General features: G+C 51.3%; 1 protein-coding gene across 1 annotated transcript in view; it reads right to left on the reverse strand.

The window, feature by feature from the left end:
* Nucleotides 1-26,350, reverse strand: part of WWC3 (WWC family member 3) — a 109,583-nt gene that overhangs the window by 42,403 nt on the left and 40,830 nt on the right. The window contains 4 exon segments of the mRNA XM_047715353.1: nt 1,486-1,615; nt 12,702-12,781; nt 13,919-13,995; nt 22,012-22,215. Coding sequence (XP_047571309.1) covers nt 1,486-1,615; nt 12,702-12,781; nt 13,919-13,995; nt 22,012-22,215 — 491 coding nt within the window.

Genomic DNA, 26,350 nt, shown 5'->3' on the forward strand with positions numbered 1-26,350 from the left:
GTCCAACGCTGCCCTCAGAGGCCGCAGTCAGTGGCAGGAGCTGGAGAAAATCTAACCGTTGACCATTTAACTCTCGTGACCTGGGAGGGCACCTGAAAATACCGACTGGTGGGTCGCACCTCCAGAGCCTAATCCAGCAGGCCTGGCGTAGGGCCCAGTAATGGGCAGTTGAACAACCACTGTGGGGACACTCCACAAGTCTCCTGACCTTGACTTCGGAAGCACTGCCGTGCAAGGCAGTTACGTGTGCACCTGTCTCCGTTGGGCCACAAGTCCAAGCTCTGCTTCACATGTCCTTCTGCAGAATCTAGACACAGGCCTACCAGGCACTCAGGGCGTTGAGCAAAAAATGAAAGCCGTAACAGAAGCACCGGAGTGCACCCCAGGACCAAGTCAAAACACCAGTGCACCTCCACATGCAAAAAATCAAGCTTTTCCTAAAAATACCCAAATCCCCAGAAGTTCAAGGGACCAAAAAATAGAGCAGTAGAAAGCTCCAACGATCCCAGCCACATAACTAAAATCTGCCCACAAGCTGGAATACTATGCGGCCACATCGAGGAAGGCAGAAGCTCGTGCGGACACATGCGGAAAAGGGGACAGGGCATTAGGGTCACGTGAGGAAGCCCCACCTTCCTGTGGGGACAGTGGAATATGTGCTCATGCTCTCCCGTGTCTGTAAAAATGCTGGCAGGCCACCCAAGAAGCTAACAGAAGTAGTTACCAGGGATGAGCGAATGGGGTGGCAGCAAGACTTCTCATCAGACTTTTTAAATTATTTTGATTATTGAACAATCTGTTTCGCCAATCGTTATGGCTTCAACTGTGTCTTCCCCAATGATACGTCCAAGTGCTAAGAGCCCGTGAGAGTGAGCTTATTTGGAAAGAGAGTCCTTGCAGATGGAATCAAGTTAAGGTGAGGTCATACTGAATCGGAGTGGGTTTGAATCCAGTGGTTGGCATCCTTATAAGAAGAGAAACATGTAGACACAGAGACACAGGGCGAACACCATGGGACGATGAAGGCAGAGATCAGAGCGGGGCGTCGGCGAGCCAAAGAATGGCAAGGATCGCCAGCAGCTCCCAAAGCTGGAAAAGGCAAGGAAGGGTCTCCCCTAGAACCTTCAGAGAGAGCGTGGCCATGCCGGCACCTTGACCATGAACCTCTGGCCTCCAGACTCTGAGAGAATGACTTTCAGGTGCTCTCTCCCAGTCTGTGGCACAGTGTCATGGCAGCCCCAGGAAACTAACACCCACACTTCTAAATATTTTAATACACAGTATGCAGAAACATACACACACATAAAGAACACACATACATGTATGACATGTACGTACGTTTTAAAGTATATATGAATTGTATACATGACAAATACATAATATATATCATAAACCCATAGTTTCCTAACATGTTACTGAATAGACAGATGGACACGCAGGCAGGCAGATGGACGGACACAGGGTGCGCAGAGGGCCAGCCCCTACCTGCATCAGGTCCCGCCTCTCCTTCTCGCCGGTGCAGATGGCTTTCTTGATGGTCCGGAGCTCGGTCATTATCGCCTGCGCCTCGTCCGGTTTGTAGCTGGTATGAGCGCTTGACATCTTCCGATCGATCCTGGTTTAAAACGAAAACGCAAGAGTCATTCCGTGCGAGAGTCCAACGATCCGCTGAACAACAGTGTAAAACTCAGAAGCTTTTTAGAAAGGTGGGACACAAGTTAAACACATTGGTTTGGCAGAGAAAATTAAAGATCCCAGGAAACCTTCCTTGCTTGTGGTAATACACAGAGATGAGGCTCGACCTGCGGACGACTTTCTTTGCTCCAGGAACAGCCAGCGCAGGTGAGGACTTGCCGGTCTGGTTCTCACGACCTCTACTAATTATTACGCAACCAACAGTGGCTTGAGTAATTTCCTGGGATTTTAAACTCCTCTCTGAGCGGAGGATCACGTCTTATTTGTTTAGTCCCAACACCTGGGTTAGTGGTCAAAAATGTCTATTAAACAAATATACGAATGACATCTGCGTGCAAGCACATAAGGGACAGAAGAAAAGTTGTGAACGATGCAATAACGAGGCCCGCATATAAAACTGCGAACTCCCTGTCTCCTCTATCTTTCTTCTACCTCATTCTGGTTCCAGTTGCTCTATCTCTCTTTCTCCCCCTACTACTCACCTCTCTAATTCTTTCCTTCAATCCCAACACCCATTCATCCTTCCTTCCATCCACTCCAACTTCCTCCCGCCCTCCGTCCCTCTCTCCCTCCGTCCCTCTCTCCTTCCGACCCGTCTGCCCCTGTGCACACGAGGCCCGGTCTGGGTGGTGGAAGTGGTTTGCTGACCAAGCCGAGGCTTGGCTCGGGCCCTCACGGGAGCGGCAGCCTCCTACAGCGCACCCTCCGTCTCACCTTCCCTACCAAGTCTTGAGCCTTGGAGGCCCTCAGGGCTCGGGAGGCTGGAATACTTTGGTCCAGAAGCGGCATGAGCTCCTCCTCTGCAAAGCCATGAGCAAGCCTTTCAGATTCCAAATCACCATTCCACAGTCCTTACACAAAACTGTTTCCCCCGGGTGACCGGGGAATCTGGATGCTTGACAATGGCCCGCCCACGCTCCCCGATTCTCCGCTCACGGAAGCATCCTGGCAGGCCACTGAGTACCCAAGACTCCAGCGTTAGAGCGGGGCCCTGGGCAAGTCACTTCAACCCTTCACACCTCCATTTAATGTTCTTCCCATTTACGGAGAACATGTCAGGAGAAGGCCTACCTGGGCGCCTCACGTGTAATGTCTGCGAGGATTATTCTGACTGTCAGGACAATGCTGAAGCTGCGTACTCACGGGACACAAAGTAAAAAACTCACCAGCTCTGGTACTCAAAACCCCAAGTTGATCTGAGCCAACAGCACCCATGGAATAAGAGAAGGACAAATGAAACAGGCAAGAACCCTCTGGAGCGTTGCTGGGCCTGCATCGGCTACAGATGATGTATTTATGAAAACTGGTCTGAAGTCCTCTTCCGTGGCTTGGATGCAGGTGCCTCATGGGTCCCCACACAAGCCACCATGACCCCCCTACGTCCCAACATGGCCGGGCCACGTGTTTTCCCTTTTTGGCTGTTTCACAGAGAACCGAGAGTATCTTAACGGAGGCAGACATAGAAGGTCATCTAGCTCAGAGCCCATCAGCCAAAGAAGTGGCCCAACTTTTCTTGCAGAGAAAATTCAGACTCGTTTATGTAATAATGCCTCCCTGTATTAACCTTCTGATAAAAGGCTTTCCAATACGTCTCATTTAATGTCACAACCGACAACCCACAAAGGCTGATAAAGTCGGTAGAAAAGGATTTACATCATTCTCAGATAAAAATCCCGGGGCCAGAGAAAGCGGACTCCTCTCTAACGGTCAAGGACCAGCCCCTCTGCTAACCAGGTCTATTGCTCCTCCAGAACGAAGATCACAGCCAACAGATCATCATCTGACACTGACACCCACGCAGAGAAAAGGAACTCCACTACACAGAGCTAAACGTTTTCAATTGCTTGAAAATCGAGGCTAATCAAACAACCAGAAAGGGGCAGACACACACAGGTGGTGCTGAGGCTGTGACTCGAGACGCTACACGTGTCAGCTGCAGTGTCACACCTCGGTGTCGTGGCTTCCTTCTGGCTTTTGGTAGCAATAAAGCCTAAGTGTGGCCACCAGCAAACCCAGGGACTGAGGCAGCAGCCTGTCGAGCCACCAGCTTCTACGATTGGGCCCCAAATCCCCTGGATCAGCAGCCCCGTCATTCATCTGCCCAGCAGACACCACAGAGCACCTCGGAGGATGACAATTCAACTTCAAGGCCACGGACCTGCACTCTGAGCTCTACCCAAGTGGCTCTGAGACCTCGAAGAGAAAGCAGATTGGCCGAGAACAGCTGTTTCCACTCTGTTCTGAGGGCATCCTGGTGTCGGGAGCAGGAGCAGCTAAAGGGAGAGCCTAGGCCTAGGCTTAGGGACCCTTACCCCCACTTCAGCAAGCACCTTCTATTTGCTCTGTCTCAGACAGGGGACGCTGAGATGCACAGAAGGTATCGTTTGCGGGAAAGGAAAGGGGAGAAGATGCCACTGTTTAGAAAGCATGAAAGCTACCAGGGAACATGATCTTGAAGTCCTGGTATTTCAGACAGAATACTGTTGTTTAAAAGTTATATATTATTGTTACATTATATATGTATACATTATATATTACGTTAATCATACCGTATATTACTATTACATTATATGAGAATACACTCCTACAAAAAGATTATTATGTATTAAACATAACCTTACATAAACATTTTATATAGCATATACTATTTGATATTACATAATTATATTGTATAAAGAGTACATTAGAATAGTTCGATGTGTGAAGCACCTACTGGGTGTCAGGGTCTGGCTGTGTGCTTTGCATCTGTTGCCTCCTGGAACCCCCTCACTGGCTTTATGGGATAAGCAGGACCTTCTCAGATTTGATAATGAAGAACCTGAGCCTCAGAGTGATGAACTAAGTGACCCAGGATGACAAGCTAAGATCTGGCAGAGCTGCCAGGGTTCAAGCCCCCATCCCCCAAGTTCTCAAGTCAGCACTGGGCAGCCAAGTGCAGAGATGGCCCTAGACACTGCAGGCACGTACCTGCTCACAGCGGCCAAGGTTGGGCCTGCATGCTTTTGCACGGACAAGCAATGTTTCCCAGAATTCACACCACTTCCAATTTTCAACTATGATAAATCTTCATCTAATAAAAACTACAAAGGGTAAGAAGCCTCTTCCTTTATATCTGCAAGATTCATTTCTTTGAGAATGTTCTCCGTTTGCTCAAATTACCTCTTGAGAAAGAAAAAAGAGAGAGAGAGAGAAAATTCCTTCTAGAGCTTTGATCAAATTCAGAGGATGTGGTCAGTGATTTGGTATTTTCTAAAATACCAATATATTCCATTTCATAAAGAAAACAGTAACATCTGTCACTGCCAAAAGAAGTCTTTTCTTTTTTTTTAATTTTAACTAAGAGCCCAAGCGAGTGCTTGTACATCTGAAATAAAATGACAGAAAAGCGATAACCGCTGAACAAAAGGCAGTACAATAAAAATGTAGGTTATTCTACAGTGCGCTACAACCTGGACGCCTGAGCTCCCCCAGCCCTCAGTTATGCGCTGGGACCCTAATTCCCCGTGTGGATGTGCTCGGTGCTGAGGCCTCCGGGAGGTACTCAGGTCATGAGGGAGAAGCCCCCATGAAGGGGATCAGTGCTGTGATAAGAGAGACCCCACAGAGGTCCCTGCCCCTTCCGTCACATGAGGGCACAGCGAGAAGACAGCTATCCGGGAACTGGGAAGCTGGCCGTCCGCAGACACAGAACCCGGCCACGTGGGCACCTGGATCTTGGACTTTCAGCCTCCAGGACTTCGAGAAAGAAATTTCTGTTGTTTAGAAGCCACCCAGTCTGTAGTGTTTGGTTAGAGGAGCCCGCGGGGACTAAGGCACTTTGCTTTTCAGCCTTGACATCCGCAGCGGCTTCGGGGAGATTCGGTGATTGGCTCGAGGTCACAGAGCCAGTCAGGGACACAGCAAGGCCTCTCACACTGGCACTCACCCTCTTCCTCACCGGGTTCGCAAGACACTCAAAGTCAAGGCCTCCCAACTCACACTGCGTCAAACCCTGAAGGCCCCCAAACCAAATGGCTCCGTATACCACAGCAAGCATCTAAGGCTAGCCCGTGCTAATACCACACACGACAACCCAAAAGAAGGCGAAGTTTGGTTCCGACTCTATCTTTTACCCCACCAGCTCTGGCAGGCGGCCTTGAATGCTCCTCAGGCAGCTTCCAGCAGCTTCTGTCAGCAGCAGGTCGTGCGTAGGGCAGCAGACCCGCAGCCAGAACAGCGCTCGTGCCCCTCCTGCCCCCGCCGCCCCGGGCCCCACAGTCAGCGGTGCAGCGGGGGGCGGGGGGGGGTCGCGGCCTGGCTGCACCCGGCGGGCCCGGGGCCTGGGATACCGTGGGTCCGAGCCTGTCCCAACTGTGAGCAGCCCCACTGTCTCCTGAAAGCACGAAACCCCCCAGCACAGAAATCGCTAAGCCCCAGATTGAATTGCTTGGGAGAGGGGGGGCCGCTCTCACCGGAGGAGACACACGGGTTCCGCTTCCTCGCACCAGCGGCAGGGGAAGAGGGGCCGCGGGCAGCGGTGAGCTCGAAGCGCAAAGGCTCTGGCCTCGTGGCGAGGAAAGCGCCGTGTGGACACCGGATATTGGAACGCCTAGCCAACACCCCTTTCTAGGATCTGCACAGCAGCAACAGGGACTAGGATTCCTTACACCACAGCGGAGCACACGCTGGAGAAGAGAAGGAGTACCAGAGGGCAGTTCAGAAGACGACGACGGGGCCGATTCACAGAGGACACCCCCCCCCCCCCCGCCACCTGTGGTACGGGGCAGCCAGTGTCCAGCAGGGACACGGACAGCACAATGGCTCCCAGCAGCCAGGAGCCGTGACCCCGGCCCCGCAACTGGGGCAGCGTCCATGCGCGCCCCTCAGCCCTGCCCTCCGCGTGCAACCCACCTGCGTCCCCAGGACCGCGCCGGGAACAAAGCAAAGTCCTTCTCGTGCAGTGTGTCTGTCAAGAAGACAGACCACAAAAAGTAACTCACTAGGGCAGGCGGGGATTGGTGTTTTGAGGAAAAGGAATCCAGTTTCCAGGACAGAGTGTGATGGAAAGGAGTCCTTTCTCGAGCCAGTTTTTAAGCAAGGATCTTGGTGAGACACCATATGAGCAGAAAACTACAGCAGGGAGGGAACAGGTGTGTAGAATGTGGGAAAAAGGGTGTCCCAGGCACAGGGAGTTATAAGTTCTAGTGGGGAGAGTCACAGGGTGGCCAGGGGTAGATGCAGGTGAGCGGGGGGGGGGGGGTGACACCGGGGGGTGGGGGAATGAGGTCAGGATGGGGTTCAACTCATTCTGTACTGGGGACTGTATTCTAAGCAAGAGGGAAAGCCCAGGAGCCACAAGCATGGTAGACACCCAAAGAGTCCCCATGACTTCGGCATGAGAATGGTGAGCTGCACTGGTGACCACGGCAGAAGGTACGAGAAGGGAATGGGGGCCAGGGGTGGCACCAGCATGCCATGAACAACAAACAGATGCTAAGAAGCAGGCAGGACGGTGCCTCCCTCCCAGGGCATCTCGGGCCATCCCGCCAGTACACGCAGACCTTACGGGTGTCCTGGTGGAAGGAAGCTTCAGTGGCACGTAAGTGTGGGAAACTCGGGCTGAAGCAACATTAAATGAGCTTTCTGGCCGCGGGACAACTCGGAATCTGACACGAGGTGTACTCCCCATCTCCAGGAGATCTTAGAATAACTTGAGAGGGAAATCTCCCACACCTACTGGCACACTCAGCACATCCTCCTCCGTCACCCATTAGGGAAACCGTGCACGTTCTGCTCCTGAGTCCCCGCCCTTGGCCCTGGATATGGTTAACAAGTTACAGGAAGATCATTTTTCTAAACAACCTTCACAAACTTGAGGGCACTGGAGCCCAACAGCATTTTCACTGGAAAAAAATCTCGATTTTCCAAAAGACTTTCGTACTCATAAATGCTGCTCCTACTTTCTGAAGACGTTTATAAAAGGCCTCAAGAGAAATGCAAATTACAACTACACTGAGATCCTATCTCTCGCCTGTGAGACTGGCAGCAGTGCAAAAGCACCGACAACACATTTTGCTGGCACAGCTGTGGGAACAGAAACTCGTCGGTTAGAGGTAAGAAGGCAACAGGGGGATTTGGCAACATCTCTTCAGTATGACCCATGCATTTGCCCTCTGACCCTGCAAAGCCCCCTGTGGGAACGTATCCTGAGCACTTTCGTATGTGCATGTGCCCAGCATCAGGTGTGGAGCTGATGGGAAACACTAGGAACAGACGGATGTGGCTGACTGCGCCGGAACCCGTGGACACTCCCCACGTCACTGGAGAATCTGCGGCTCCCGACAGAAGTAACGCTACCACCAGCTACGAAACAGACTTTGCCCCTTCCCCCAAAAAGAAGAGAAAAAGGACTTGAACTCAAATCAGATCAGGCCTCTTGAGCTAACCACACTCACCTGTGTAAGTTGGGGGTTGGGGGGGGGTGGAGGGACACGTGAAAGCAGCCAAGCAGCGATATCCAGAGTCAGGGAAATTCTATAGGACAAGCAAGTTGGTTTCTTCAACAAATAAGTTGTCAGAAAGGGGAGGACAAAAAAAAAGGGATAGGGGACTAGATATTCAGAGACACACCAACCAAGCGTACCATGCGGGCCTGGGCCTCGTCCGAAGCTGGACCCAAACTGCCAGAGAAATGGGAAAATTTGCTGGAGAAGGGATAATGTTAAGAGGTGACTATTAAGTGGGGTACAGGCATTATAGTTATGTTTTCACAAGGGATCCCTAACTTTAGAAGAGCTATTTGTGGATTCAGTATGATTCTGGGATTTGCCTCGATAGGGCAGTAAGGGTTTGGGGGATGTGGCCGGCTGACAGACAAAACAGGACTGGCCCCCGTGTGGCTGGGTGGTGAGGTGGGGAGAAGGGTACAGGAGGGCTCCACGCTACTGTTCTTTCTACTTTTGTATGTATTTGACATTTCCCATCAGTAGAAGTTTATATATATTACACATACACACACACACGTACCTATTCTACCACTAACCTAGAGACTGTGTCCACGGCCAGCTCCCATTTACAAAAATTAACAACACACATAGACCTAAAAAAAAAAAAAATACAAAAGGTTCTTTTTACTTCACTTGGACCCAAGCGTAATGATGGATTTCCTTGCTAGCCAGGAAAGCTCACCAAGATAAACAAGTAAGAGTTTAAAATGTTATAAGCGGCTAAACTTCTGGCGAGGTGCTCTGGAAAAGAATATCCTGGATATTCTGGGAAGCAAGAACAGCAGAAAATTTTCTGGAGGAAAACCTAGGGTCTCTGCCTTAAATCAATGCTGGTGACAACATCCAAGAAGCCCTTCTCCATACCACGGCTTGTGTATTACCTGCTTAGAGTTAGGATTTCACAGCAGGGGAAGGGTAATCACATCATCCACGCTCACAGAAGGTTTTCAAAATTCCTCAATAATAATACCAACCTGCAAGATTTGATGGAAGCATAACAGCTAGTCTTCAACACCAGAAAAATAATAAGGCTGTTTCCGTCTCCTACGTAGCCTGTATAATTCAGGGGAAGGCTACGAGATTATTTTTCACTTGCAAACAATCTGAAGCATGGCATGCACGCCCATGCTTTGTCTCCTTCCTGGGAGGACGGAGCGAGCATGTACAATTAAACAGCCTCTCGAGGTGCCTCTAGCTGGAAAGCTGCAGTGAGTCACCCAGAACCAAGACTGGGTCCAGAGCCTTCTCTTATGCCCCTCCTCGGCCTCCCCTAGAGAGGGGCGGGCATCCCCACAGGCTCTGGCAGGGAGGAAAGATGGTTCCCTGGGCAGGGACCCATTTACCCCCACAGGTCTCCGGTCACAGCTGTCCCTGCACTGGCTGCCTCCCAGCCCACAAATTTGGACAACCCGAGGCTGCCTCTTCCCCTTCTTGAAATTAGTTCCACTACAAGCAATTTCCTAGAGGCGCCAAGAGAAGGGGTTTCTTCGCTCCCCCTCATGCCTCGAGCCCCGGCACCTTTGCTTTTCTAGCACTCAGCCTTCAGTTGCCGGGGTGGCGGAACCTCTGTGTTCACAGAAAGGAATGGCCACGGCCAGGGTGGCGGAGGCCAAGGGGATGGGCCCTGGGCCAGTCAATCCCGCTACCAAAGCCAAAGCCGGCAGGGAAAGGCACCGGGCCGGGGCTCGGGGGTCCTGTGTGGCTTCAGAGTGTTCCCGAAGCATGCTGAACCTCCATCACCTTCCCCAGAGTTTCTACAAGGGACAAGGGTCCTAACTGCAATGTGCAGCCGGCACGAGGCTCACGTTCGGTTGCACCATGTCATCCGGAGACCCTGCCAAGTGTCCACCCTCCTCCCCGGTAATGAGAGAAAGCCACTGTGTGGCCAAAGGGGAGGAGGAAGTCAGTCTCCGATTCAAGCAGACAGCCCTAGAAACTTGAGAAGGCCTCCCAAATTTAACGATTTGCTTCCGCCTACGTCGTACCTGGCCCGTGAGCAGAAGTGACACGGGCAAGTGTGGCCACAGCACACCCAGATGCCACCTCGCACACATCTGAGCATCTGGAGGCCAGGGTAGTTACAGGACCCGTATCGGCGAGCTGGGAGGCACCGCAGCAGAGGGCCAAGATGAGCCACAAAACCAGGAGCCGATACTAAAAAGAAGACGGCTCTGTCTAAGCAAAACTTTTCTCAAAAGCTATACTGATCAGGACTAATGAAAGGAACCCCCACGGAGGACTGAATCGCAGGAGAGCGCATGGGCACTCGCACACGTGTGCGCACGCCGCCGGGGAACCGCAGAGAAACAGAAAGCTGACAGCAGGGTTGACAGGGTCCAGGTCACACTAAGTCTGTGAACAGGACTACCGAAGTCTGCCATGTGCCATGACCTGCAGAGGGCACGGTTCGGTCTCAGGGCCAGAGAGAGCCAAGTCCAAGTCCCCCCAGGCAGGACCCAGCTCCCCTTTCTACTGTGACTCCCTTGGTGCCTATAGTAAGTCCTTGATAAATAAGCCCAGAAATAAAAATGGGCAAACAAATCATCAACCAAAACAATCCTGGATGATTAAGAAAGCGAATCTCAACCTAGTATTAAACAACAGGGTTTGACATGCCCAGTAATCACCCTTTATATGAGGCTGAGATAATTACACTTGTCAAACACTGACGTTCTTGTATCCCTCCCCGATAAAGAGCAATCCTTCAGTCAGATGTGGCACCCTGTCGTTGCGTCTGCACACAGGATTCAAGAGAGTGGCATGAGGCCCACCCTTCCCGAGAAGGCAGCAGCACGGACCCCCTGCCACTTGCTGAAGGCTGACCAGAGCAGGCTCTGTCTGGGGCTGCCCTCTGGACAATTCGGCCAATGATCGCTGCTCCGGACCCAATGTGCCTGGCCCTCCACAATTCACAAGGTGAGCTCCAACTCCCACTGTGATGGTATATTGGGGGGGGCCCTTTGGGGGGGGTGACAGAGGAGGTCGTGAGAGTGGGGTCTCCCATGACAGAGTGAGTGTCTTTAAAAGAAGAGACCCCAGAGGCCAGAGCTCACCAGCAGCAGCAGCAGCACATAAAGACAGGGCAAGAAGGCAGCAAGCAGACCCTCGCCAGATTCCACTTGCCAATGCCTTGATTTTGGACTTCCCGCCTCCACAACTGTGAGAAGTCAATGTCTGCTGTTTAAGCCCCCCAGTCTCCGGTATTTTGTCATAGCAGCCCGAGTGAAAACCATCCCCACTGACCGATGAGAAAAGTCGGCACAGAAGGTTTTGTGAAGGTCATGCTCAAGTTCGGCAAGTGAAGCCAGGCTCGGAATCGAGCCAGAATGGACTCTCAGCTGACCGAAAGGCATACGCCACCCTTTCTCAAGAAAATAAATTCTATTAAAAGAACAGTATCACCATTTATAAAATCAATTTTGTTCACTGAATTTGCTGACTTAACATAGCCCCCCAAAAAAGAAATTCAACCCCAAGCTCTTAGTAGGGATAAAATTCTAACTGTAAAGATGCTGACAGGAGGAAGACCTACAGACCAGACTGTCCAACAGGATGTTCTGGGACAGTGGGAATGTTCGATTATCTGTGCTTTCCAAGCCAGTGGCCTCCAGCCCAGTGGTTCTCAACCAGGGGCTCATGTGCCCTCCAGGAAACATCTGACGGCATCAACATCTAGAGGCAGTCTTGGCTGTCACAACCGGGTGAGAGGGTACTACTGGCATCCAGGGGGTCGGAGCTAAACACCCTATGATGTACGAAGAGTCACCGGGTCCAAAATGTCCATCACGCCGAGGCAGAGAAAATCTACACCAGCCGCCAAGTGACAGCTGAGCACTTCCGATGCGGCTATGTGAAACGGTTCTGAATTTTTAATGTATTTCGTTTTAATTAATTTATATTGGAATTGTAGAATAAAAAACTTTGAGACTAAAACGAACAAGAGTGGAATTCAAATTTAAGCAGCCTTGCATGCCTTGGACAGCGCAGCTACAGAGAACGTACATAAATATAAAATAAAGGTCTTGTGGGGCGCCTGGGTGGTTCAGTGGGTTAAGCTGCTGCCTTCGGCTCAGGTCATGATCTCAGAGTCCTGGAATCTCAGAGTCCTGGAATCTCTCTCTGTCAAAAAAAAAAAAAAAGCCTCTGCCTTCAGTTCAGGTCATGATCCTAGGGTCTTGGGATCGAGCCCCGCATCGGGCTCTCTGCTCAGCAGGAAGCCTGCTTCTCTCCCTCTCACTCTCTGCCTACTTGTGATCTCTGTCAAATAAATAAAATTTTTTTTAAAAAATAAATAAATAAATAAAATAAAGGTCTTGTTTCCCACGTTTCTCCACTTAAAGGAACCGAGTACCCTTGAGGGAAAAAAGGACTCTGAGGCTTTAGGATTGGGAAATAAAGGAGCATAAAGCAAAACATAAAAGGGAACGCCGACCTGGCTGGAGGGCCAGGGCAGGCAGCGCACAGGGGAGCACAGGAGGAAGCGCCAGGAAGGGCGCCCCTCCTGCAATCAGGGCAACTCACTCTCGCAGGGTCTCCACCCCCTTCTCCTTGGACTGCAGCTCCTGCTTCATCTGCGTCAGCTCGCGTTTCAGTCTGGAAAGCTGAAGACAAATGACATTTTTTTCCTCAAAGAAAAGCTGTGGTGAAAATGACGTCGGCAGTTGTCCGCACTGTCACCTACGTTCCCGATTAGCTTATAACCGACCGGGTCGCCTCCCCCGCCCACAGATTTCCCTCCCGGGCTTACACCCAGCAGCCATCCTGGAAGAAGTGTCCCGCGGAGATGCGAACCTCCCGGATCCCCGAGAGGCTCCTGCCTCTGCGGAACTGGCCACCACTCTCTTTTTCAAGGCACTGATTCCCCATTACCATCAGCAAACCACGTCACGCTTTTTTCACCTTCCCTCTGCTTACCGCTTAGATCCCGCCCTGCAGCGCTGTCGCTAAAAGCATGCGGTAGCGCCAGGGAAAGTCAGTCCCCTGAGCGCCACCGTCGGCAGCTTCCAGCACCCACTGCAGGCCCGTGTCAAGACTCAGGCGCTGGGCCTGGCAGCTCCCACGTTTCACCGACTCCCCATGTGTGTTTCTCAGGTGCGCCAGGCTTTGAGAACCACTGCCCTGAGACATTCTGGTTTTGGGAACGAGACACCAGAAGAGGAGGCCTCGTTTCCAAGGTGTCTGCCACACTTTGGGGCAATTGTGACACAACAGTCCCCTTTCCCTTACACCCAAGACGGGGCTGAAGGGATGAAACGGGGCGGCACATGACGAACTCCAGTGTCACTCGCAAGGGCCTCAGAACCTTCTGGTGAAACAGCACTGCAGAAAGGCTCTCCCTAGGAGTACAGCAACCAGGGAACACCGGCAGATGCGAAAGCTGCCCATGGTCAAGGCTGGCATCCCACTGATAAAGGGAAGCAGTCCTTGGAGATCAGGGCTTAATGTCACCAAATCTTAACAAATCGGGCGGGAGGAGTCTAGCTCTATGAAAAACACAGACGGATACAGGCAATTTTCTGTTAGATGCGCTGCGGTTTCAAAAAAAAAAAACTTTCCCTGTCCTCTTAGAAAAAAATGAAGAGTAAAACCAAATTTAATAATAATCCATGTAAGTGAAAATCTTAAAACCAAAATTTGAGTGGTAGTCACACTGACTGGCATTAAATGAGCCATGATAAGTAATATTACACAGAAACACACATGCAGCTTCTAGTTACGAAAGCACTCATTCTACTCACCCTATCGCGACGACTTGCTATTTCTGCTTTAATTTGGTATGGGTCGTACTTTGTATTTGCTGAATATCCAGAGAAGGCTAAACAGAAGGAAAATATTTTATTTTATAATGGATCCTTTAACATAAGGCAATACACATAGGAACTTGTGAATCAATAATCAATTCTAAGTCTCTTGTCAATAATCAGTTTACAAGTCAGCACCGGCTCCTAAGGAATTAACATTTCACATCCTCAAATCTCGATGTTGGATTTCTGCATGAGGCCTTCCTACGTGATTCCACATGAGAAAAATCCATGGCTGTCGGTAAAACAAAACTCTTTGTTCACTTCCAATGTAAAATTACTAGGGTTAAAAACCTCAGATACACTCGGCAGGCGGGGGTGGGGTGGGGGGTTGTGGTCTGGAAAACTGTTCTCACTATGGAAATAGTACATGCGGTATGAATCCATTCCGGGGTCCAAACTCCTGGCAAGGCTTGCGGCATTGTGAGTGCGCAGGGCCCTCACGTAGGGGTGAGCGCGAGCCGGAGGGCTACCGAGCTGTGCGCCGGGCACAGCGGACCAACTGCTGGTGGCACGGCCAGCGAGGAGCCCGTGCTGGCGAGCTGGCCGCTCAGGCGGTGAGTGGCTGTGTCTTGTGGCTAGCGCCCCCATTCTCCTCCCCACACTGCTTTTTCTTGCTGCTTCCGTCTCCTCTTAGGCTCCAGAAGCCATGAGCTTGTGCACAGCAACCACGTGGTCCAGCCCGGCCCTCACTGGTGGGGAGCTACCCCACCCTGGTGTGACCTGCTTCCGGGGCCCTGACGGTCATGTCACCTGCTCAGAAGGCCCAGCTGCGGCCCGGCCTCTTTCCCAGACTCCTGTGATCTGGCGGCTGGAGAGTGACTGTCGTTTGGATAACTAGGTGCCAATGGCCGGAGACTAGTTCAAATCCATTTCCTGACTTTGTCACGGAGAGGATGGCTCAAGTCATTAGGCAGCCGACACAGCAAGTCCGACGTTAATCTGAGCGGTTTGGACACCTCTTTAAAACCAGCTCTCGAAGACATTTGCTATTCAAGTCCCTATCAGTCAGAATTTCAAACCACCAGAATCTACTAGAAATAAGCATCTGGAAGAACCAAGCAATTGCCAACTTTATCTCAAATGTTCTTAGATTTAGAATCCTAATCTCTTGGAGACACAGAGTGAGATATTTCTAAAACAGATTTCCTTCTTAGACAATGAGTATCTATCTCCAGGCCTACAGTTTCCGTCCTGATGGCGTCTTCGGCCTCACGGGAAGACAGTACTGAAAGCCACACCTTAGACAAAGCCCTGAAGAGTTAGAAATCATTTCTGTTAACATCTCTACATCAAACTCCTGGGACTTAAAGTCTTCCCAGACCTGAGCTGACGGGACTGTCGCTTGGACCCGGATAAGAAGCCAGTGAGGGCTGGGCTCGCAGACTCCTCACCTCCCTGTGTGTCACCCTGCCTTTGAGGAAGACAGTGCCCACAGTGATCACCTGGGATTGTTCCCATTTGGGGCAGAGAGGAGCCCCGTCACCCAAGCCCTGCGGTGTTAACTGCAATGTTAAATAGCAGTGACCACGGTCTGAAACCGTTGCCACGAAACTCCTCTGCGATTCCATAGGGAAAATGAGCAGAGACCTGAAACAACAGCACAGAGCTGGGCAAATGCAGGAACTGTCCCCCAGTTACCCTGCCGAACTAATGGGACCCTGAGCTTGTCGGGTACACACCTCTTCCCCAGAGACTCAGCGTGTACCCAGTCCTGGAGGGGTAGCCCGGAAAGCCATGGCCTCATAGAGCAATGGAGAAGCAGGATCCCTGCCAAGCAGGGAGCCTGATGTGGGATTCGATCCCAGGACCCCGGAATCATGACCTGAGTTGAAGGCAGAGGCTTAGCTAACTGAGCCACCTGAACGTCCCAAATAAATAAATCTTTTAAAAAAAAATCTTCTGAGAAATGATGATTACACTTCCCCACTTGACAAAGCCTAAGCTTGTAGTGACTCGCTCTACATCAGTCAAAAAGGGACTTCCGTCTGAAGCTTGGGCTCCTGCGGGCCAGCTGCCCAAGGTTCTTTCATCAGATTCGCTTCCCCATCGGGAGAAGGCACAGACTTCCGGCTCCCCAGGGCCGACTGTCCAACAGGTGAATGTCACCTGTGTCCTTAGCACTCGAGATGCTGCAGACCCCAGTACTGATTTTGGATTTGGATTTTATGGGGTATTAAAAAGGGAAAACATGTACGCTCGTGTGTCTGTCTCTGCCTCCCTGTTGCTCTGTTCTACACAGGCCTCCTCTGTGCTGTGAGAACCTGAGGTCACCCGAGGGGGACAACATGCTTTAGAAGACCAGCAGTCCTTCCCCAAAGATGTGCTCTGGGCACACTGCGCCTTAGGACCGGGTGTGCGCCTCCAGGGGTCAGCACTGCAGGGAGGGCTCAAGGAAGCCAAGAGAAGGGCTGCAGAAAGGCTGGCAAGCCCCGACAGCTCCCATGCTGACAGGTACTAATTACCAGAGCAGCAACAAAGGCACGCATGTCCACAACCCAGGCCCACAGAGGGCATGACATTTGTTTTTAAAGGCGCCATAAGCAATGGAAGAAAAAAATTAAACAGGCCCACTCAGAGGTCCCCGCAGAAGTAACACAAGATGCCACCAAATTCAAACCAAGAATTCTCTCGGAAATGTTCTCTGGGGCAGGCTAGGGGGTTACTTCTCAACAGACACGTATGCTCCACAAGCGCCTTCGAGACTGAGTCTTGCCAACTAATACCTGTGAAAAATGCTGCGTGATCCATTCTCTTCCTGCCAGCTCCAACATGCTTGCAGGAAGGAAAACAAAGGGCTGAATGGATGGACTATGGCCATGACCCTAACCTAGACAGAAGGGGAGAAACCCTCTGTGGGGATAACCGGGGCAAGACAGTCTTTGTGGGATGGGCATAAAGCCTCAGAAAGAATGCCGGCCAAACTGATAACTGATAAGGTCCAGCTTCACCACCACCCAACCGAGGAATTCAGGGAGGGTCAGCACTTTCTCACGGGAAGTTAGGCCAACTCTCCGAACTATCCGAAGAGACAGACTTCTGGTGCAGACTTCTGGTAGTTCCTAAGAGCCAGGGTAACAAAGTCAGGCAGGCGCCTGCTGCTGGAAGAGACCATCACAAGTCAATCCAGACTACTGGATTCCCAATGCTGGGAATCACCTGGGAAGTTTTACCAAAAACTGCCTGGCCCCACCCAAAGCCAAGCAGGTCAAAATCTCTGGGAGTGCGCCCCAGACAGCAGTTTTAAAAAGCCCCTCAGGCGATTATATCCTGTAGCCAGAGTTCAGAGCTACTGGTGTAGACCTGGTGTTGGGAAACTTTTTCTACAAAGGGCCAAACAGTAAATACTTATGGCAATGTGGGCCATACAGTCTCTGTCTCATCCTCAACTCTGCTGCCGTAGCTAATATAGACAATAGGTAAGTGAGTGCATGTGGCTGTGTTCCAATAATGCTTTATTTATAAACAGCCAGAGTGGACAAGAGTCAGCCCAGAGGCCATACAACATTTGCTGACCTGTGGATTAGACTATAATTGACCCTGCAAATGGTCACAGGCTTCATCCGAATGCATCCAGAAGCTAAAGGTTCTCAGGAAAACTGAACGATGAGCTCCAGAATGAAAGCTTCGGACACAGCAAACGTATTCAGTGGAAAAGGCAAAGAGAAGACCATGTAACAATGCAGAAAGCAGGGTATCTTCTTCTAGATGAGGAATCAGCTCACTATACGAAATAAACACATAGAACTGGGAGACAAATTTTGAAAATAAATTTAAAGAAAGAAAAAGACCTCCCTCTGTCCACCTCGATATATGAGCAAATGTTAACAAGTTAATGCAGTCCCCCTCGTTTTTCCTTCTCCTTCGGGGTGGGGGGATAACACCCATCAAGAAAAGTGTACAGAACAAGGACTTAATGCAAAGCCAATACAAATGTGACCACCCAGGTCAAGAAACACAAAGGTCAGGAAGTACTTCAGTTTTCCGTTTTTGTAGTGATCCTGAAAGCTGCAATAAATTCCTTCACTACAACGGCTTTAATAAACCTCCTTTGCCAGCAACACAACACAAGACAACACGTGAAGAAAGTGCGAGAACACCACAAAGTGAGCTGCAGGGAAGCAGTGGGTGCGTGTCAGAGTGCATCCGCTCCCGAGAAGCTTTGTGCCCGTTCTCTACAGAGCAGAAAACTGGTCTGGGTACCGAGCAGCCGCCAGAAATACAGCAGAAAAGGGTTCTTGGTCTCGTGGGGACATGTATGCTCAAATCCAGCCAGCATCTGAATCTGCTTTGCTCAGGGACAAAAAAATGAAATGAAATAAAATAAAAAAAGGTCAAGGCACGGATATTCTTAGATACCAGATGGCCCAATATTGACACAAAATCTTTTCTCCCCAGTGAATGGAGTTTTATTCTGGTGATTTCCATAACTCCGGGGAAAATCTGTGAAGGGTGTGGGAGAAATGCACATCCCTTCCTCCCACCCTCCCCCTTCTGCTCAGTATAAAAAATGGCTGTTTTATTTTTTTTAATTCTTTATTTATTTGACAGAGAGAGAGATCACAAGTAGACAGGGAGGCAGACAGAGAGAGCAGGGGAAGCAGGCTCCCCACCAAGCAGAGAGCCCAATGTGGGGCTTGATCCCAGGACCCCGAGATCATGACCTGAGCTGAAGGCAGAAGCTTAACCCACTGAGCCACCCATGCACCCCTAAAAATGGCTGTTTTAGTCCATTCCTCTGTTCACCATCACAGTCTTATTTTTCCCTACAATCAGCCATTAGGGATAAATCATGTCCCCGACATTTAGTATATACCAACAGCAGGTGCTCAGAAGTAGATAGTGCTCTGCCTTCCACTTGCCCCTTTTAGTTTCAAAACTGCCAAGTGACTTGTCCGTTTATAATAGGTCTTTATTTCCGGATTACTCAAACAACAGGAAGGTAACATGTTTCAAAAACATGATTAGCTCTTAGGCGCTGCCTCTCCCATGTCTAGGACACAGTACAAGGCATCGAAGGCCACACATACAAACAGGCCTCGGTTCAAGGCCAAGTTCTACCATTTACCGGGTATGTGACCTTGAAGAAGTAACTTAGCCTTCCCGATTCCGTTTCTCACGTGTACAGCAAAGACAGACGGCATCACATACCTCAGAACATTGCAATCCCAACAATGCAGAGATAATAACACTAGCCCACTGAATCCTGGCTCTTTTCGCTTCAAGTCATTGTCGATGAAGGAAGTAATGCGAACTGCATCCAAGGGTTATTCTGTTCCCAGTCCCGGAGCACTGAGGCGCCTCCCTGCTTTAGACAACTAGCCCTGACAGCAATCTGGGCTGAGGGAGACCCGTGCGGCCAGAAAGAACTCCTCTGAGTCATCTAACAGAGCTTTCCTCATCGTAATGGGTAGTTCAGGTTAAATGGCAAGCTGAAAGCTTGGTCGGAACCCCAGGGACAGACAGCAGCAACCTGGTAAAGCACTCAGAGTTAAGTCCTAGATTCCATTCAGAGTCTTTTCCCAGATGAGCCAACAGGCCCCAGCAAAATCCACCTGCGTCTCCCGCCCTTCATGAAAACAGGCAGGCCCAGTCTGGCCCCCGAGGCCACTCAGACAAGTGGATGCAGAGACTACATCTACAGAGACCTCTAGGCTGGTCGGGATTCTGATGAGCGTGTCAGACTCTCAAGTCAACACTAGAGCCATGTTCACTGGCAAGAAACTTCCTGCCAAATCTTTCTGCTATGTCTTTCTCCCATTCCATTCTTAGAAAAACCAACGGAAGAGCCTTTGGAGACCTAACCAAACCCAACCAGGAGACAGATAAGGTCCCTAAAGGGTACTGGGAAGAAACATTCTATTAGGCTGAGTCAACATGAGACTGTCAGTATTCAGTCCTTTTGAAGCTACAAAAACAACAACTTCATATGGTTCAAGCCAGCTTCTATCCAGGCACTTTCTAAAAGGCTCCAAATCCCTAACCATATGCTCTCAGAAAGTTATAAGCCACCACTACAGCTAGGGGTGACCTCGAGGTACCAAGTCCATGGGCTTCTAATCCCATAAGGCCCCTGAGAGAGACCAAATGCCGGGAGCTAAATCGTAGATTCCCAAAGACTGAAATCTTACATGTGTGGTTTCTGACTACAGCGGAATTCAATTAGAAATCAACATGACATCTTTAAAAAGTCCCAACAACTTACTTTTAAAGAACCCATGGCTCAAAAGAAAAACTACAAAGGACATGGGAAACCATTTTGAATTGACTGAAAAAATACCAACATTTGTGGCAGGTAGTTAAAGCTGCACTTAACGAAGAAGTCCTACCTTCAGAGGTTATGTGAGGAAGTAAGAAAGCCCTAAAATCCATGATCTAAGTTTCTACTTTATGAAGGTAGAAAAGGAAGAACAGAGTAAAGCCAAACTAAGAAGCAGGAAGAAAATAATAAAGAAGAGAAATCAATAAAATAGAAACGGACAAGAAATGGGAAAAGAAAAAAAAAAAAGCCACTTTATTGTAAATATAAATACGATCAATAAAAGTTTAGCTACACTGATTCAGAAAACAAACAAACAAACAAACAAATTTTTAGTATCACGAATGAAAGACAGGACACCACCTCAGAGTGTCTAGATACTAAAAGAATGGTAAGGAAATTCTATAAACAACTTTATAAACTTGACAACTTAGATCAGCGGTCTGCAAATTCCCAGCAGGCCAAATCGGGCTTGTTACCTGTGTTTACACTTTGATCAGAGCAAGCCACACACATCGGTTTATATATTGTCTCTCGCTGCTTTTGCACTATGAAGACAGGTTGAATAGTTGCCACTGAGACCATATGGCCCACAAAGCCTAAAGTATTTACTTTCTAAGCCTTGCTTTAAAAAAAAAAAAAAGTTTACTGACTTTTGGATTAGATGAAATAGACAAATTCTTTGAAACACACAAATACCAAAATTGATTCAAGAAACAGAATATCTGAATAGCCCTGTATCTATTAAAGATATTGAATTTATAGTTACAAACATTCCCACAAGGAACTCAAGGTCCAGATGGCTTTTCTGGTGAATTCTATCAAGTTCTAGCAAATACCAATCCCACATAAACTCTTTCTGAAAAGAGAGGAGGAGGCAACACTTCCCAATTCATTCTGTGAGGCCTGATACAAGAATCGGAGAAAGAGAGTGTAAGAAAAGAAACTGGAGATAAGAAACTAGCCTCTAAAAATTAGCACTGAGCTGACCACTGCACTCTGATGGACACTTAAACCAAAAACCACAAAAATCTAGCAGTTACCTATATTTGAAGAACAAGAGGTAAGATGACCTGGAAACAACATACCATTATACACGAGTCCTGACCTTCTGTCAGGGCACGCTGACAGCAGAACACTCTTCCGTTCCTGTTACGGGGGACACGCACCCCTCTCCTCCCCACAGCTTGAAAGGCATATTCGCCTTCAACAGCAGGTGCAAAAAAAAAAAGACCTCTAGCCCCTCGGCCTTAACTCCATTCTGACTTGCAACACAGAGTAAACTAAAGCTCTGACCGTGTCTTTAATGCTCAAGGCTGTGTCACCAGAGCCAAATACCTGGCACGGTGGCAGTCATGTCCCAGGTAAGTCTGTCTGTGTCTCAAGTGGACCTAGGCCGTTGTAACCGGTGCCAGGTTCAGTGGCACCCCCAACAGTCACGGCCCTGTGCACCTGTGGCGGGCTGTTCAGTGTGACAACTCTGCGGGGAGGGGACAGGCTCCAGCGGTGACTGGCTGCGTCCGTAACAAAATGCTTGGGTTTCTGAGAGGGGAGCGCATTCCTCCAACACCGGAGCACCCGCTGCTGCTTTAGAGGCCCATACGCGGCAGCCTCTAAAACTGAGAGGGCCCCCTCCCTAAGAGTATGTGCTTAGACACCCGGGGAGTCGGCCTCGCCCGAGTCAAGCGTGGTGTGTGCAGGTGACCTAGAGGGGGCTGGGGCAGGGGGCTTCCGGCGTCACACGGGAGCGCCCCGGGAGGCGTGGACTCACAGCTGGCGTGGGAGCGGCTGTCGTCCTCGCACAGCCTGTGCAGCTGCTGGTACTCCTCCTGCGCCAGCTCGAACCGCTGCTGCTTAATCTGGTAGATCTCCTTCTTGGCATTCAGCGCCTCCTGGGCCACGATCAAGTACTCCTTCAGCATCCGTTCCTGCTCGCGCCGCCACTGTTCGCGGGGGTCCTCGATCTGCGTGAGCTCTGCAACGGAAAGGGCGCACGTGAGCGGCTTCGTGTAAAACCCTCCCGCTGGCCGCCGGTCACGCAGCCCCGCGACGAGAAGACGCGGACGTCGTTCATCGCCAGGACGCGCGCCGCGGGAGCATCTACGCCACGAAGCCTCCTCGAGCGCGGGACGAACGCCTTCCGTCCGCACAGGCGCGGCTGAGAGGAGCAGGAGCCCCGACTGCCGTGCACATGCTGGCTGCAGCGGGGCCCAAGACGCCACCACACAACCTCTCACACTGCGCGTGCACACGGGAGGACACGAAACCAAATGAGCTGGTCTCAGTCAAACTAGTGGCTATTTCCAACCTTCTCACTGACTTCTGTGGCTCGGGATGCGCCCCCTCACCCAGGCTGCGCCCCTCGCCCTTGCCTCGGCACCGGGCCTGCAGCCCGCCTGTGGCACCTGCCAACGTCCTCTCGTCCCACCTGTACACCTGCTCCTGCCCCCCTCCGGCTTTCTCACTCTGCAAGGGAGGCTCATGCCTCCCTCCAGCCCCAGGCTCTCTCCTGGGCTCCGGTTTTCCTCCCCACTGCCCCCTAGATGCGGCGCCACCTGGACGGACCCAGAGCGATTCTGAGTCGTTCATCCACAGCGGAACTCGTTCTCGCACAATGTCCCTCTTCACCAAAACTGGAAGCACGGCAGTGACAGCGCCATCACGTGCTTCTCCTTCCGCCTCCCTTCTCGAAGCGAGCAGCAGCATCTGCATGTACCCGCTTAGCCCACCTGGGACTCATCCTCACAGAATGCCTGCTCTTCTCCCTCACCCAGAACATTCCATATGGGTCATCAAAAACGGGTGATTCCTGCCCCTACATATAATAATGACATACCCTTCACTCCCGCTCCCCTAAGTTCACTCGGACCCGCAGGACCCCTCTCCAGAACCACACGGGCTTCCCGCCGCATCCCACCAAAGGCCATGCTCAGTGCGCTCGCCAAGTTTGCCCTCGTAACTCTGCTCGCAATTCCTTAGCCCACGAGTGTCTTTTAAAGCAACAACCTCCATGTGACGTAGGAGTCCTGGAACTAGCTCACCAGCTTCAGTCCTTTCTGTCATTTCCCCAGGACAAGTTTTTCCAAAGTGCTGCTGCTTCTGTCCTCCTCTGCCCCCAGGGAAGCCCTACTGTCTTCCAAGTCCCTCTGTGAAAGCACCTCCTTTTTGAAGCCCCCTCGGCCCCCACAAGCAGGTATACCTATGCAATGGGGAGGACTGCAGTGCTCACCGCCAGGCACGTAACTGCTCCCGTGTTTCTGTCTCCCCCCTACTAAACTCCCAAGCGCCTCAAAGACAGGCACACGGCTTCAGTCAGCGTTCCAGTCTCGGGATCTTTCAGTCACTGGAGAGCCAGAAGCAATCGGTAACTGTTGGCCGCAAGCTCACTGAATGCGGAACGGACGGGGCAGTCTGCTCCACAGGCAGGAGACTACGTGCCCGAAAGCTGGTCCTGACACTGAGGCGGCAGACTGAGCAAACGGGCCAGACAGCCAGACTCGGAGAAGGCTCCCCTCCCGCACCGCGACTGAGCTCCTGCGGAGATTGCAACACAAGTGGTGCCTCCAGGAAGTAAAAACGGCGAAGCCGAGTGCGAGCTCCAAACAGAGAGCCCGGGCTACGGCGGCCGCTGCAACGGTGACGTGCAGGTAAATACATGCGGGCCGCAGGCAGCCCAGACGAAATTCGGGAGCGCTCAGAGACATGCTGGCACGATTCCCCCAGCCCAAACTGTAAATAATATGCAACACACTCTACGCTATTTAAATAACTCTACTAGAATTTAAATAAAACTTGGAAAGAGAGAAAGAAAGAAACATAATTCTTTTAAAATGTACCTGGGAGCTCTCCTTTGTTTGCTAGATGGGATGCTACCTCATTCACAAACCAGTTCCTAAAGCTGGTTAGGTCTTCACACGCACGCACGCACGCACGCTCGTTAATTTAATTCCGTGCACGGGACCAGCCCTCTAACAACAGCCAAAGGTGGAAACGACCCCGACTCCAGCAGCTGGTGGGCGGATGAGGAGGAAAGCGAGGCCTGCCCAGACGATGGCGGGGCGTTCTGCCATAGCGGGGAATGACGTCCCGCCTCACGCTACAACACGAAGAGCCTCACACGCATCGTACAGTGGAAGAAGTCGGACACCGAAGGCCACGTAGTGTATGATTCCGTCTCAACGAAATGTCCAGAAGAGGCAAATCCAGAGAGACAGAAAGGAGATTTCACGGCAGCCAGGGGCTGGGAGGCTGGAGGGGAGCGGGGAGTGACTGCTCATGGGTGCCAGGTTTGACTTCGGGGCGATGACATGTTCTGGAACCAGACATAGGTGGTGGGCGTACAACACAGAACACACCAAATGTCACCAAACTCCACACTTCAAAAGGCTTAATTTTACGTTCTGTAGATTTCACCTCAAAATGTTGAGAAAGGAATGTCATATTTTCTTTACTACACACACACACACACACACACACACACACACACGAGTGCTTGCTACGGTGTTTCAAGGATGTCTTCCCTTTGAACCGCCTTCCGCCGACATCCCCTACCCCCTTCACGCTGCCACCCCAGGTCTGTACTGGAAAGCCCCTCCAGGCCTCCAAGGTCTCACCAGGAAATAAGAAACCAAATATAACAACAGTCAGGGTCCTGAGCCAGCCCCAGTTCAAACTCCGTGGGCCGGGGCGGGGCAGAGTCAAGGCTGTGGCCGCCGGAGTCGCTGCCGTGGACGCAGCCCTGAGGCCCGCTGTGGCCTGCAGACGTGGCCTACACGCTGGCCAGCGCACCGGAGGCTCTTGGGGGCCTCGAAGGTGGTCGCCCCAGGGTCCCTCTGGTCGACCTGCACAGTTCCAATTTAACGTCTGACTCCTCAGGGTCAGGCCTTCAGAGAGATTTCAAGCTGTGCTATGAAGGCTTGATTTCTCGGGAGCAAGTTTTCTGGAATGCAGTGTTTGGCCCCCACATAAATTTTATTACAACAATAACCTTTCTTGTCCCCCCCTCAAAAAAAGAGAGAGAGAGGGAGTTGCGTTCTCTGATGTCTTTATCACCCACAGTGCTGAGTCATCCCGCTTATACTCAGTGGCTGGAACAAAGTCCTTGGTGATTACTCAGTTTTTGGGTTCACGGCCACGTCTAGAGTATTATGTGGAATCCTTGAGGGCAGACGCTGGGTCTCACTTCCCTGGGTCCCCAGAGCCCAAAGAGTGGCCAGCACAGAGAGGCGCTCTGGAACATTCCCTGTTACAGCAAACAGGTGAGCAAGGAACGCCCGCAGCAAAGTGGTGGGTGCAGAGGGACGACTCTTGGTTTTACAAGCCGAAACGGTCCACGGCTTCAGTGGTAGGCAGAGTTTCCAGAAAGGCTGTGTAAGGCAGATGCCTCTGCCATTCAGTACCACCACCCTGTCTCGGAGAGGCCAAAGCCTGGGGGTGAAGCCCCGGCACACGTGTGCCCAGGCCTGCAGGGCAGCAGCCGTCCCCCGCGGGAGCTGCCCACCGGCAGCCGGGAAGGAAGGCCCGGACAGCAAGATGCCTCGAACACACTCAGTCATGAGGCATGAGGTCAACTGGGCTAGGGAGGGTGGCCTTGGCGGGAGCCTCACTGAGCACCGCGCTCTGCCCAGTGGCTGGGGGATTTATCCAGAAGCCCTTCTGCCCCTTAGACAACTGCCTGGGAGGGCCGATGAGCCGGGGCGGTTCCTCTCCCCACTGCCCAGTGTTCGGGTCAGGGCCGCCATCAAGTGCAAGGCCGACCGCCGGTATCAGAAATCCCGCTGCCCCGGACGGAGAACGGAAGTCTTGCCATTCAGGTTTCTGAACGCTGACTCGCGAGGCTGGCTAGGAAGTGCCGATGCAGGTATCAGCCCCAAAGACACCAACCTGGGTCGCCTGCACTGAGGGGACGGGAGGGCCCGTGGGACTGGCGTGAGGAAAGAGCTTTAGATCACTCACATGGTGGGCATTGTGCGGCCTCAGGCCCCCCAGCCTTCCCTGCACTGCATACACTGATGGACAGAAAGCGCGCCGAGGGGAAGCCACGCTTCATGTCCCCGGGAGTGAAAAATGAAAATGACAGAAACACTGAGCGTAGCTGGCATGAAAATGGG

Source organism: Lutra lutra, chromosome X (assembly GCF_902655055.1).
Source record: "Lutra lutra chromosome X, mLutLut1.2, whole genome shotgun sequence".
NCBI classification, from domain to species: Eukaryota; Metazoa; Chordata; class Mammalia; order Carnivora; family Mustelidae; genus Lutra; species Lutra lutra.